The following is a 15,370-nucleotide window of genomic DNA, read 5'->3' on the forward strand; positions in this document are numbered from 1 at the left end:
TCTCCGTTTGTTAATTAAGCTTCCGTAACTTCGTTCCGACGAAACTTAAGCGACACAAGTCCTTTTTTAATAAAACTGATTTATTCTTTTTGAATATAACTTTACCGATACACTCAACTTCAACAATCGCGTTAAAACAAACGCTAATCAACGAACGTCAACAATACTTCTGACTGCAGTTCAGTTACTCACTATCTACCCAGACATTACATTCCCCTCTTTTATATACCAGCCTACCCTATATGTAGTAAGAACTAGAACATTCGCCAAAGTACATGATAGTACTAGAAACGTTGCGTCACAGTAGTCATGTGACTCGATGACGCAACAATATCAAATATGAAAATACATTTTAACCCTCTCTCTACAGACAAGTCAAAGGGTACATGTCATGACATTTTAGAGTTAATTTCAAATTTTAATATTATATATGCTTTATTTTCTTAATTTGAAAGAAAATATTTAGAAAAATGCTAAATATGCTTTTTTTATGTGTTATATCTCATGTCTTCTTATCTTATTGCTCAGTTTATATTTTATTACACCTATTATACAATGTTTGTAATGGTTAACAAATTAGAAACTCAAATTTCAGACATTTACAAGCTAGAATATAAAATAAGAACCTCCCACCTTTTTGATTTCTTGATATATCAATATATTTTGCAAACCTATCAGGGTAGCCCCACCCACTTCTCCATTCCTTTGAAACCTCTTGTCTACTCAAGCCTGCTTCTCTTAAGTACATGTAACATCCAATAGAAAGAGCACATTCCAAGCTTCATAAATTATAATTGTTTTGAATGGGAAACTTGTAATTTTACTGGAAATAGTGAAGTCTGTTGAATAAGTCATTCTGTGAATAGAAATAAAATTTTTTTAACCCACATATAGCTTAGCTAGAAAGCCAGATAAATTACAGCAGTTTTATGTGTACCAGTACAGTAATTTAATAATTTTTTGGTTTTCTAAAATTAATCTTTGAAATGAGCAAAAAATAATCTGTCTTCCTCCTCCACTTGAGGGAATAAACAAGCTTTATAGCAAAGGCTTAGCAAGCTGGACATGCAAGTACAAATCAATTTGGTAACATCATAAATTCTAGATATCATTGTTTTTCAATATATTTTTTATTTATTGTTCTATGTTTTAAGAAAAATAACAAACCATTAAGAACTAACATTAACATCCAAAGTCCTACCAAGTTTATTGGATTGCCCCAGACCTTATACAGAGCCATACCATAAACATTTTCTAGCATTTTTATTACTTTGGATGATTTCTCATTGCAACCACTGTACTGTAAACAAGCCAATAAATCCTCTAACATTATGTTTTCTGAGCTGGGATTTCAATAAACTATATGCTGTCAATGGTTTTGTATTATGGTGTCATGTAAACAGTCTAATGGTATGAGCAGTGATTCATTACTTTATGTTCAGCAAGTTTTGACTTTAGCCAGTATAGTAAAATAAACATAGGAACTTCATGGTCAATACTAAAAAAAAGATAGAAAAGCACTACTCACGTTATTTCACATTTTTCAGTCTTTAAAACTTAATGGTGATTATGAGGTCAGTCAGGGAAAATAACAGATGAAATATAACATTTTCATGAAAAAAATGTTTGATATTTATTCAGGAGATTATGCAAATGAAATTTGAAAATTTTCAGATGAAGAAAAGCATTTTTATTCTTAACATGAAAATCCCTTGACACTCAGAGCAGTCAACACTCTGACTCCATATGTTCATGGACAAAGTTTTAGTAAGAATATTTAATTAAAAATTCTGATTTTTTTGTTTACAAAAAGATTTGTAATTTTACTAAAAGCTTGAAAACTTTTGTGAAGATACAGAAAATGTTAGAAGTTATTGTATGGAAACTAATGGTCACTTTGGGGTCATGTGGTCAGTGTAACCCAACAAGGCAGTAATGAAAGTATTAATAAAAGTAGAAACGTGACAAAATACAGTACACTGACATGGAAAGGGTTAAATATTAGAAATCCAGATTCAAGTATAAGGTCAGATGAATTTTAATTGGTAAGACATTCAGTAAATACATAGATTAAAGAGGGTCATAACGTGTGTTTATAACCATGGACTTTAATACCAGCCATTGGTCAGATGACATTTCTATGGCTTCATGTGTATGCATGCTATGTGTATTCTTAGAAGCTTAGAACTCTCTCAGGCTTCTGAGTCTCTCCTATTGACCAACTGCTTGTAGCAATGCTGCCCTCTGTTCCCCCTTCCAAACAGCTGTCCTCATTTTACCTTCCCTAATCTGGTTGTCATTTAGACAACTTTCATTTCCAATAAGAAAGAAATGGGGTTTGTGACTGCAGTAGGTTCCACTCCAGCTTACTTGGGTTAAGCAATGGCAACCACTACCTTTAATCATTAGCCTTCACCAACACTTTCATTGTCTTTCTTAGAGTTATAGTAAGAAAAATAACAGATAAAGTACAAGTTTTCTGAAAAAAATCTAGTATTTATTTAAGTGGTTATAAGGATTATGCAAATGAAATTTGAAAATTTTCAGATTGAGAAAAGTATTTTTATTCTTGACACAAAAATCACTTTGCACTTGGAGCAGTCAGTACTCTGACTCCAAAGTATTACAGACAAAATTGTAAAAATATTTATTTATAAATTCTTTTTTTTTTGTTGTTGTTGGTTACAAAAGACTTTTAATATTTATTGAAAGGTTACCAAATTTTGGGACGATACATTAAGTAAATTCAGAGTTATAGTATATATATATACCACCATAGTTACATGTTGATTACAAGGTCGTGTTAAATGCACAAACCCATTGTGAAAGGGTTAACCTCATACTAAATCAGTTCTTAGCATTGAGATTGAATTCTTTGTACATATGCCCTTGTTGCCCACTGTTGTGTTCTTTGTGTAATTGATTCAGTCATGTTATGTAACATCTATGAATTAATTTATGTAATGTTCATATATGTGTACAAGACTACACACATTTATTTTTTTATATACCTATATATTGCTATATACATACATTACCATTATACATTGTCAGATACTGTCGTAGCTTATAACTAGCATCAGTGTCTGACAGGGAGTAGTTGTCTTGTGGATAGGCTAGCACTGGAGCATTCCAAACTTTATTGATCAGAATGCTTGGTCACATTCCATGGTCCATTCAAAGTGCATCTTAACTTTATTGAGAATAGACAGTGGTGCTGCTATCTTGGAAAAATTGGCCACAAATCATTTATAGTATAATGCAAGAGAGAGTAAACTGAAGACTTCTCCCTCTTTGTGCAGTTGAGGCCAATCTCTCACTGTGGCCGTCTTTCCCAGGCCCATAGAGACTTCATCTTTCCCTACATTTTAACCAGGAAACTCCACTTCTCTGCTCATGAATGAGAACTTCCTGGTTTTAGTTTGAAGCCTGCTTTATTTATCACTGGAATACCATCTAAGATTCTCAAATGCAATCTTGAAAGTTCAAACAAACACCAAAACATCATTGATGTATATCAGACATCTCTCAAATTGCAGTATCTTCAGTGTAACCTCTGTCAGCCTTTTGAAAGTGGTGGAAGTGTTATGTAAGCCAAATTGCATGACACAGAACTTATACATGTCATCTCTTTCTTGCTAATAGGTCTGCTCTTCTTCATTCAGCTAAACCTGCCAGTATCTGGATGCCAAATTCAAAGTGTTGAACCAGTTGGAACTTTCTAGTATATCCAGACACTTGTATTATTTTATAAGTCTGACCTTCAACATCTGGTGTATTTCAGCACTGACAAGGTATCTAGTTCTCCAGGTAAGCCAGCATGGTGGTTGCTTTATTGGATTTGTGTTACTTGTATCTAGGTTGTGCTGTGTCACTGTTATTCAATCCATCAGCCATATCAGAGATATATTACCATATTCAGCAAACAAATCACTGAGTTGCTTTTGCTTCATTAGGTCTAGATTGTCTGCAGAATTATCAGCCAATGGCTTCAGATGTATTGGTAGCCTTGTGCATTTTTTCAGCCATAGTATGATTAATGCAACCCCAACATTGGTTACTTTCATTGCTTACTGCACCTGTAACTATTCCAGTATACAACTAGAAAGCCAATCATTCATAAATACAAAGCAACTGTTAGGCTTCATCCTTCGTTTACCTCTTTCACCTTGGGCTCGTGCAATTTGCAAAAATTGAGTCGATAATTTTGCTGGTACAACAATACATGCAATAATTCTGAGATTTCTTAATGTATCCTCTCAAAAACTGGTAAGATTTTGTTATAGGTCATAAGTATCTTGTATACAAAGAATGACATCATTGTAATTAAATGTTTTTACTAAAGATATGTTATTTTTCTATTATAGTTACTTGTACTCAAGCTATTAACAAATCGAGTGCAAGGTGATTTTCATTTTAAGTATAAAAATACTTTTCTTCATCTTATAGTTTTCATATTTCATTTGCATAATCTATAGAACCTCCTAAAAGGATATCAAAAGTTTTTTAAGGTAAATGATTATATTTTATTTTTCATTTTCTTTATTATATTACTAACTGTAGCTATTATCATCAATCTACAGTGCAATGAAATAATTAAAATTAGGAAATAGAAAACAATACAAACCTTTTATTTTTTGTAGAATATCTTTAAAGATTTTCCTTTTGTTAAATTTGTAATTTCATGTCTTTTTCCTTTTCACATATAGTTAATTTTTAATATTTTATTTACCTTTCTTGTCCTTTCCCACATATTATTCAACATGACAAGTTAATGGTGCCCTCGAAGCATATTACAGTTTCTTTGGGAGATATGCGCAATCCTTCAGCAAAATTTTTGTTCAGCACGTAATATCATAAGCCTTGAGATTGGATGCCAAGTATGATGTACATTTAAAAAATGTTTAAACCTTTTAATTTGCATTTTAAAACATAACTAATACATAATTAACTAAAATATAATAGTAAGACCTAAATACAATTTAAACTGTATTTCCAACTATAACATATTTAGGTATGAAACAACCATAAGTGCTGTAGTTGATCAAGCAGCCAACAATTCTACAGTCAATTACATATAATCTGTGATGATGACAACTGCTGGCCAATTTCAAAATAACCTTTGTTAGATTATAGTTTAAAATGATCTCTTTCTAATGACTATACACATGTGTATGTAACATCTAGATGTAGGCTATAAAGCTCAAACAAATCTGTTGAAGGTGGGCATGATACCTGTCAGGGGTTGATAAAATCTGTTACTTGTTTTAACTGTATTCATTCAGAGAACTTTGAAATGTGCGAGTCAAAAGGTTATGTAAGCATCTTATTATCTAGACATATCTCTATTCAACTATCATTGTATTATTGAAGATACAGAGAGTCAAAGTAGAGAATTTTCATAGCTTGTTGGTCACGTGACAATGCATCTGAATTTTTAAGTAGTTTTTTAAAGGTTTGTTTTGAAATAAATGACTTAAACTTAGATTAAATAAAACTTCAATTCAAAACATACATTATAATATTAATTTTATTCACATATAATGATAGAAAAGTGTTTAATTATATTTTGAATGTAACACAGCACTTGTGTATATGAAGGTACTATTTATTTCTTCTTCTGTATACACTCATGCAGTCCATTGTTCGTGGGCTTGATCTGACCAATGTCGTATGACTCTTCTGTAGCACATCAGTTCACCTATAGTATAGGCAAGACTGAAAGATAATTTTCACATTCATCTTAAGGATAATAATACCAGATATGAGGTCAAAGACAGCTATCTTCATTTTGTGAGCAACATTTCCTAGACAGAGCTAGAGATCTAACCTCCCTTCTAATGTCTAGTCTGTTGTAATTTGCCACAATTAAGTGAGCATTCCTTGGCAAAAGTGTTGATCTCATATGGGGGGCTTAATGTATTGGGAGGTATGCTAATGATCTGGCTGAACCTGTCTCAACCAGGAACTCAATATCTTGCCCCTGCACCCTCAAAGGTATGAACCAAGGTCCACTCAGCTCTGAGAAAATTGGAATGACAACCGAAATCTTTAGTCAAGCAAACCATTGTGCTCTCCCAAGCTGGAGATCACAACTGACTTGGATTCTGTCAGTTTTCCATAGTTTTAACAACATACTGCTGGTTGTCCTTCACCTGCTGAGCCATCAGGTGGTGAAAGTAACCTTGCCTAATTTGCTGTTTGGCAAAATGCAGGCATTGAAAGTTGACTGGCCTCTGATAAATCATCACGGAAATGGATCACCCTGCTACCTTTGCTGCTTGGGAAAGTATGGGCAGCTCATTTACCAGTGTCCCTCCAGTCTAAAAGCAAACAAAATGCTTCATTCTTCCTGTCCTGGACAATTTACAGGTGGTGGCATTATCAGTACTGGCTGCTGCATATATCCAATAGGCAGATCTGGATAGCCTTGTCTATTCGTCATTGTGGTAGTATAGCAGTGGTAGAATGTGGGCAGGTGGTTAACCCTTGGTACAACTCTAGCATGACGTGGTGGAGGTACCTGAATAGATTGGTCTATCTGAGATGTAGCCACTATAGCTGTCATTATAAGCATTCTAATGGCTGTCCCACAGTTACTACTTTAAACTTAATTGCTACAATGACTAATTCTACTAAGGTGAGGATGCCCCTCACACCCAGATGGTGCTTCAAGGCTTCTACACTAAGTCTCTCAACTGGGTAAGAAGCCTGACCCTTCATCTGTATTCTTCTGATCCTTGAAATTGGCTGCATAAATAGATTACCTGTTTTTCTAGAAGGTCGAATTGTTGGTGCAACTCGGAATCCTTCTGTTTACTACCTGAAATGTTCCAGGAACTGGTCTAGGTCTTATTTGCAACTCTTTTGAACATCAAAGGCAAAATGGGCTTTGCCTGAATCATAAGAATCTCGGGTGGAGGTGGCAGACAAACTCAGAGATTCCTAACATTTGGGTGAGTAATCAGTTTCTGGTCCTTGACCAAAGCTAATGCTGTGGTACTCTGGCAGAGGACAGCTTGATAATCCAGTAGAGTCTTCCCTAAGTGAACTCAGACTCAACAGGTGCCACTTCATTGTACTAACCCTTAGCTGACCTTGGTTCCCTTGTGCTAAGATCAACACTTTTTTAAATACTGGACATTTGTGTTTTACAGGATTGGTAAATCAGCCAACAGCTTTCATTTCTTGAGAAGTTTATTCCATTAAATTATTCACTGTGTAGTTCAAATAGAATTTATCTGAACCCAACACTCCATATGAACAGGAAATGTTGGATTTACCCAGCATATTGTATGTTACTGCGTGACTGGTTGTTCTCTTACAACGTTGTTAAAGCTGTAAACTCTAGATATCATCTGTTCAGTCAGTGAAGGAAATTGCTGTCATTAGCCAATTTTTACACAATGGATGAAGTTGCAGCAATATCTAGAGAATTACAAAAATTTATATATTAATAAAAGAAGGTGGAAAACCTATAGTATGTCTGCATACTGCAATGAAAAATAACTCCAAGAATTCCATTAAGAAAACATAATGTTTATAAAAAAGATCCAAAATGCTTATTGAAAATTTTTCAAAGGTACAAAAATGTTAGAAGAAAAGGGTAATACACTGTATTAAGTAATCTTGCTAATTATTATTCATATATACAGTCATGCTAGTATTTTCTCTTCATGTCTTAGAGTAAAAAACATTCCAGGCCATTGCTTCAGTTTTGTGTAATATATACTTACAAAGGGACATCCAACAAATATTGAATGATAATTGGATAACCTATGTTCACACTAGTTGCCTTCCCTCACCTTTATTTCCAGCTGAACAGTGGATGACATCATACTGAAACCATGTCTTTCCTTCCAATTTTGTGATTAGTCAGATTTGAGATTCTTATTTATGTAAAATACATTTGTTATTGTGTATTTGAAACTACTGAGAATATGGTCAACCACAACATTGATGAAAAGCATCTTTGGCCTCTGTTTAAAGCATCTAAAATCCACACATGTATGCATAAAATGCTGAACTAATGTTAGCACTTAACTAACAGTGGGACAAGAAATCTAAGTTTAACATTAAAATAAATAATAGACGTGGCCAGATAATTCTATATTTTTATCAAGGGTAAGCTTAGTCTCCTTCCACCCCAAAAGATTGCTTCATTCCACCATAGGACAAATGCCCCAAAAACCTTTTGAGGGAAATTGTGAAAGGTTTGAAACTTTTCATCTCTATACTTAATGAAACCCCTGTAACTAATCATGAATATAAGGTTATTACAATCTTTAATAAAATTGTGGTTTTAAGAAAAAAAGAAAAAAATCAGTATGCTCCTGATTACTTAATTGCCAAGTATTCCATTTTGACATGTATTTTTTTCAACCTGCAAGCCAGTTTTTTAATTCAAAAATCTCCCTATGCACAGGAGTAGGCTTCTAACATCTCATTTCAGACTCATACTCAGCTCACTGTTTGCAATACTTACTGTACATTGTAATATATATTACAATACCTATATATATATATGTGTGTGTGTGTACATGATCTTTGATCGAGTACCCAAGCATTTGTTTAACTAGTAAACTAGCACACTTCCAAAACTTTCCAGCATTTCCTCTAAATATCAGATTATTTCAAAAAAGTAACATATTGCACACAATAATAATAATTAGATTATCTATTGTGTGGGAAGTATTTAAAAAAAATGTAATTTCATTTTTGTTTTTGTAAAAATGTTTATGTGAAAAATAACAATCTTTTTTTTTGTTCTCAGAACGTTTTTCTTAGTGTAGTTGTCAAGAATTTATACATGGTTAGTGATTACTTTGAAATGATATTAATAGTTTTTAATGGAAATTTTTTGATAATTAAGTAGTTTTAAAAACAGAAGCATCACTTTGTAATGTTAAGGGAAGTAGTGAATCTTTCATATCTCAGTTATAAAACATGTTCAGTCATGTGTTACAGAACAGATGGCAAATTTCTGTTATTAAAAGATTTTCAAAGGTAGTTTTTAAAGTTAGTATGTATTGTTAAGAGAATATCAATTACAGGAAAATACATTTTTTGTTATATTAAAGAATAAAAAATTTTCTGCCAAATTTTCATTGTTCAGTGTTGATTTTAAAGTGATTTTATGATAATTTAAGAAATTTGAAAATAGGGTAAAACATTATACAACACATAAGATAATCTTTAAAAAGAAAAGTGAGATTTTGAGGTGTTTAAAACAAAGTACTATTCTTTTAAATACTTATGAATTAAAGATAAGAATTTATAATTAAGAAATACATTATTTATTCCAATAGTGATTTTGCTCACAAGTTATCATTGGCATTGATTTCCAACCCAAATACTCCCATCAACACAGTTGATCTATCAAATAACCTAATTGCAGACAAAGGTATGATATATTCTTTTTGTTAATTTCTGTATAAAAAATGTGTACACATAATTAGTTCCATTTTTATATCTTTTATTTTGACTCATTTTTGAAAGAATTGTTGCAAAAACCAGTATTGTGATGATAATTTTACTGATCCAACAACAGTTTATTAAGAGCTGTTGTGTGAGAATATAAATTTCTATTTTTTAATCATACTAGACATGACTGACAGTGAAAGATGAATGGAAAATTGTGTTCAATTTATTGATTTGACAAAAGTGGGAAAAGATAATGTTAATGAGCGAAAGAATATTTTTAGTTCATATAAAATACATTTGATTCAAAGATTGATGAATGAGAACTAGGGTTTACTTAATTGATTCTTATAATTGATTATGGATGATGGATGAGGAAAATGAGAGATGAAAATTTATGTTGATTAAGTTTGATGTTTTCATATTAAATATGATATGTAATTAGGAGTTAATGATTAAATACGGTTGAATAAGAGTTTTCTTTTTTCTTTATGTCTGTCTTTTGGATTTTGGAAGAGAACATGTTTTGAGATAGTTAAAAATAAAGGGTACATACATATCCTTGAAAGTCCTTGAAATTGAGAATGGAATTTCAAGGGTTTGAAAGTGTTTGAAAAAGGACATTTTTGTGCACAAGTTCTTGGAAATATTATAGTAGCAGAATATACTGATATATCTAACTTTAATGTATATTGTGGAGTTGAGCACAATAAATAAAGGCTTTCTTTTCTTTTTAGTCTACATTCATATGTTGAACAAATAAATTGAAATTTCATACAATTTCAGTGGGATCTGATTGATTTTGATGTAGACTTTAGCTTCTGTCTGTGCTTACAAAGTTCTTAAAATTGGTTTGTGCAATTTAGTATGAAGCATTAAAATAATGCAAAGGCTAATATAAGCAGAAAGGCTCATATTTAATTTAAATATACAAAATAGAGTACACTCATTTTAAGGAAAAGTTGTAATTGATACAGAACAAAAAATTTATGTACTGAAATGCTAAAAATAAATGCTTTTACAGGACTTATCCATTGAATGATATTATTAAACTTTTTAAGATTGGAGAGTTCTTTGTAAATTGAGTATTTGTTTTTGACTTGTCCTAAACTTGAAAATGGCTAATAAGGTTTAAGTTTTTTTAGATTACTTTATAAGTAAGAGCAAAGGAATGGCAGAAATCTTGTTCATACATATGACTTCTTGAGTGATCAGTAAATTTTTGCTTGTTCTTTAATAGCTGGTATTCAATCTATACTTTTGTGATTTTAAAATAGATGGAGTTAAATGAAAATTTTGAAGTTTTAAGTTTACTCATAGTTTAAACAACAGCACTAACATACTCAGAATATTCTAATATTTATTGCAAAAGATTCAAGCATGTATAGTTGAAACTCTTCCATTTCTCTTAATATGTTTTGTCTGATGTAAAAAAATTCAGAAGAAAGCACAATAGCTCATGCTTTCAAACAGTGGTGTTCCAAAGTTGGTGCTTTTTTAACATTACAGTTTTTACTGATGCAACCACAGATATTTTTACTGGTTGATCCAACTTACCCCTAGTTGAATCATGGGCACTTGAACTTATTCACCATTAGTGAGCAACTTATATTTAAATGACTCATTTCCTCTTTAAAAGTGAAAAACAATATTCACCTTTTCTTTGTTCTGAAGGCATATTTTAATTGAATATGAAAATTTCATTTTGGCCATGGAAAAATTACTCAAAATTTGGTACAGCTAAAGTTACAATTGTCTTTAAAATATCATAAATTTAGGAGGTATCTTTTAAAGCTAAGAAAGAAAGCTTTTTAACCAAATAAAATTCTAATTCAATATCTTACCTCCTCTCACAACAAGGTTTCTCAACTTGTACTGCCCTCTATTGGCACAAATTTTTGCTCACCACTAACCTTGTTACTGCCACTTATTACTGCATACTAACATATAAATGATCCTACAGCAACCCTCCACTAATAGGAGTGTGACACTACCCTGTCATAACTAGCACCCTCTCTAATCATTTACATGTTATCACTTCTCAATTGACAGTCCTACTAATTAGATGTGTTTTTCCTTGCAGTTTGATTAACCTATCTACATGTTTTCACTTTCATTAATTTCTCCTTCAGTTAATTTATTTTACATTTTTGTTCTGTTTCTTGGAGAGTTAAGATTTATTTTACTTTATCTCCTCTTTCAACTTTGGGAGTTATGCATTCATAATTTCGGGTGGTCACGACTACGACTGCTCTTACTGCAGCAGCAGAATTCTCGACCACGTCTAACAGGTTAACACCATGGGTCTGTCGGGAGTTGACTACTTTTATGCTACAATCAAAACACACTAATAATTGTCCTAACAAGGTTTTCAGTGTTCTTTTAGTTTTGGATTTGGACAGCCTTTTCCCCCATCCTGAATATGTCTCTTAGTCATGTGTTATTTTGGGGGACTTGCCCAGACCTTTTTCCCCATTGGTGGATTTGTTATTCAGGTATGTTATGTTCTGTACTTACCTCCCATTTCCTGTGTTATGATCCCACCTTCTTCTTTGTCTGGTCATGGCTCTCTGAGGGTATATGACACGACCTGTTCAAACTGTGGTTCCCAAGTCTGTTTGTGACCTTTTCCTCTCACCCTTCTGGGTTGCATTCACCAGCTCCTCAGCTTTGCATTTTCTTCCATTTCTCCAAATGAATGTTGCCTTTTTTGAGGTTTTCTTCCCATTAGATCTGTCACTTTATCATGTCTCTGGTTGCACATTACCAACTTCCATTGAGGGACATCAGTGCTGTAACTGTTTATCTGTGGTGGTATGTACTCTGTCCATTTTTCTTTTACTTTGCAGGGGCTTTTATTGCATATTTGGATCATGCTATGTGGCAAGTGTCCCTGATCAGGTGTACTTAGTCTTAAATCTGCACTGTATAACCTGTGAATATGCTAGATGACTGTGACATTGAGACTCTTCCTACCATGGACCTGATGTGTAATTCCAGATGCTGCCAGATGTTGGTTGATCGACTCTGTCCAGTATGTCCTCTATGCATCAATATTAAATGTAGAAAAAGAGACAGTATTGCACATCACAAGGTCATTTTATGTCCACTGTTGAGATAGGGTGTTCCACTGGACTGCTTGTAAGTGTACCTTTTAGTCTTTTGCTTCATAAATATGTTTGTCCTGGACTGTACACTCATGGACTAACATAAGTAAAGTAGACAGGGATCAATGCCCATCTCTTGTCTTTGATGCTCATCTTACCATGTACCTGATGTAAAATTCCAGACACTGCCAGGTGTTGGATTATGCACTCTGTCAATGTGATCTCCCTGCTTTTCAATATAGGGTATTGTTGTCACCCATTGCACTGTTTCTGGTGCTGCTGTCCTCTAGACTCTTCAACACATTCTTTCCCTCTTTCTTCTAGTGGAGTGTAGGAGTCCTTGCCACTCACCAGTTCCTAGCCACTAGGATGGTGGACCATGGAGGACTGGGTTTCTGAGTGTGCACAATACCACTCAGTTCGGAAGTAGGTTTCAATGTGTGGGTTTCAATGGCATGACACCCTTCCTACTGCAGATTTTATTAAAATTCCAGATGCTGCCAGATGTTGGATGTAAGTAGAGGACCTTCTTCCAACTGTGGACCTGATGTACAATTCCAGATGCCGCCAGGTGTTAATTGAGGTTGAACTCCCATTCATGGTCTGTTGTGACCAAGGGGTTCCATTATTTCTATGTTTTTTTCATGTGAAAATTGTCAAGTTTCATTTGCATAATCTCAAAAACTTTCTTAAAAATTTCAAAAATGTTTTTGAGTAAAACTATTTTATCTGTTATTTTCTCTTCCCTAACTCTATGCTCAGCAAACACATTTACGTAATAAATACATATTAATAATGTAGTGGTTTGGTAGTGATTACGTAGTTAATTTATGTAACTTTTACTTAAAAGTATGGACTACAAGAAATTTTGTTGCTACATAGAAATATTACATAATGTAATTACCAACATACAACCAACTTGGTATGTTAAAATACCAACATGGTACATTCCATTTACCATTCTACTACCTTGTAATTACCTTCCCACTACTTTTCTGGCAGTTTGATAATACCTTCCATTGCTTTCTACCTCTTCTTAGTACCTTGTTTATACTTTTCAACTCCACCCAGAATACTTTCAATATGTTCAGTTGGAAAAATAAGTGAGAAGTAATATCATTTATTCAATATCATTGAAACAACATTACAAAAACAAATTATATATTTTTTCAACTCTATAATTCTAATACAGTCTCTGTTCTTCTGAATCAGACCGTTTTGCTGTGAGAGTTGGTGTGGATGTCCTGGGAGATTTCAAAGCAGTGCTTGCCTGTCAATATAAAAAACAATGTTGATTAAATTAATGATTGTAAATACCTTCTATACAAAAAAAGTTGAGCCTAAGTTTATGCCAAAAATGAATATTTTGTTTCATGCAATATGAAGCTTGGACAAAGTTGGTACATGACTTAGCAGTGATGTCATTGTATTCCCTGTTTTACTTTTGTCTTGAATGCATTTCCAATTTGGCTATATTATATTCTACATATTTTAATTGCTATATTTTATTGTGTATGTTAGTTAGTAGTTTTGACTAGTATGAGTGCATCACTTTATTTGTCAATATATTTACCAGAGACAGGTATCCATTACACTTGCTCAGTGCATGCTTAAGGGTTTCTGCCATCTGCAGCTCAACATCCTGGCATTTGGGGTGAATTTGTCTACACACCTCTATTGAATCATTAAAAAGTTCATTATTGCAATTTACAATAACATTATCAAATTTAACAAAGCTAAGATTTTACCTCTATAACACTGGAAGATTCATAAGTTTAAGAAAATAACAGGACTTATAAATGTGGTAATGAGGTCAAGTATGAGGTATTAAAGTACATCACCTAATACAAACTTTGTATGTCATTGATATCTTATAAATAGTCTTGATCATTGTTACCTAACTGATCCTTTCTGAATACTATTTATTTCATTGCACAAAGCTATGTAAAATGAATATATTTTTTTAAATATTTACACAAGTAGTTTTTTACTATGTTTAGTGAACCAAAATAATGGATGCTTGATTACATCTACAAATTGGCATACATTTGATATCTCTAAACTATTTATATGGATGATGATGAGTATAAATGAAAAAATAGCTATTCATTATAGGACTTATCAGTTTTTTTCTCTGGCCTGGGTTTTCTGATAGCTTGGTACAGATTTGCTCCAGGTCTTCCCATGTATTCATTTGTTCTTCCACTACTTCAACCTTTTGTGCCTGGGCTTGTGAAACCACTCTCTCTTTACCAGCAACTTATTGGAGAAGTTCTCTGTGTTTTTTTTTGGTTGGCAATCATTTCATCCAGCCTCATTAGGACTGGCAATCTAAAGGAAGAATGCAGAACAAGGAATAGTAGCTGCCCTAATATCATAATATTGTGTGCAGAGCAGCCTTTAACTGGTGATCTGGTCATCCAAGGCCACCAAAAATTGAGCTGAGCTACTAAATCTGACAACTTGGTGCCATAAGTTTTAATTACATTATATAGAAGTTTATTTTATTGAGCATGGCAATCTGAATGTTGGGCAACTATATATTGTTACGTCTCCGTTTGTTAATTAATTTTCCGTAACTTAGTTTCCGACGAAACTTTAGTGACACAAGTCCTTTCTTAAATAAAACTGGTTTATTCTTTCTGAATATAACTTTACCGATACACTCAACTTCAACAGTTGCGCTATAACAAACTATAATTCACATATCATGAGCTAGACTTCAACAATACATCTCTCTCTGACTGCAGTTCAATTACTCATTACCTACACACACTGTTGTTGTCCCGTCACATTGTCACCCTCCTATATATACCAGACTACCCTATATCTAGTAATCTCCC

General features: G+C 33.0%; 1 protein-coding gene across 2 annotated transcripts in view; it reads left to right on the forward strand.

Moving 5' to 3' along the window:
- Positions 1 to 15,370, forward strand: part of LOC106466089 (F-actin-uncapping protein LRRC16A-like) — an 88,308-nt gene that overhangs the window by 20,349 nt on the left and 52,589 nt on the right. For both annotated transcript variants that reach the window (XM_022394042.1, XM_022394043.1), the window contains exon 4: positions 9,309 to 9,403. In XM_022394042.1, the coding sequence (XP_022249750.1) occupies positions 9,309 to 9,403 (95 nt within the window). The remainder of the gene's footprint in view (positions 1 to 9,308; positions 9,404 to 15,370) is intronic.

The sequence above is a fragment of the Limulus polyphemus genome, unplaced genomic scaffold (assembly GCF_000517525.1).
Source record: "Limulus polyphemus unplaced genomic scaffold, Limulus_polyphemus-2.1.2 Scaffold2147, whole genome shotgun sequence".
Classification (NCBI taxonomy): domain Eukaryota; kingdom Metazoa; phylum Arthropoda; class Merostomata; order Xiphosura; family Limulidae; genus Limulus; species Limulus polyphemus.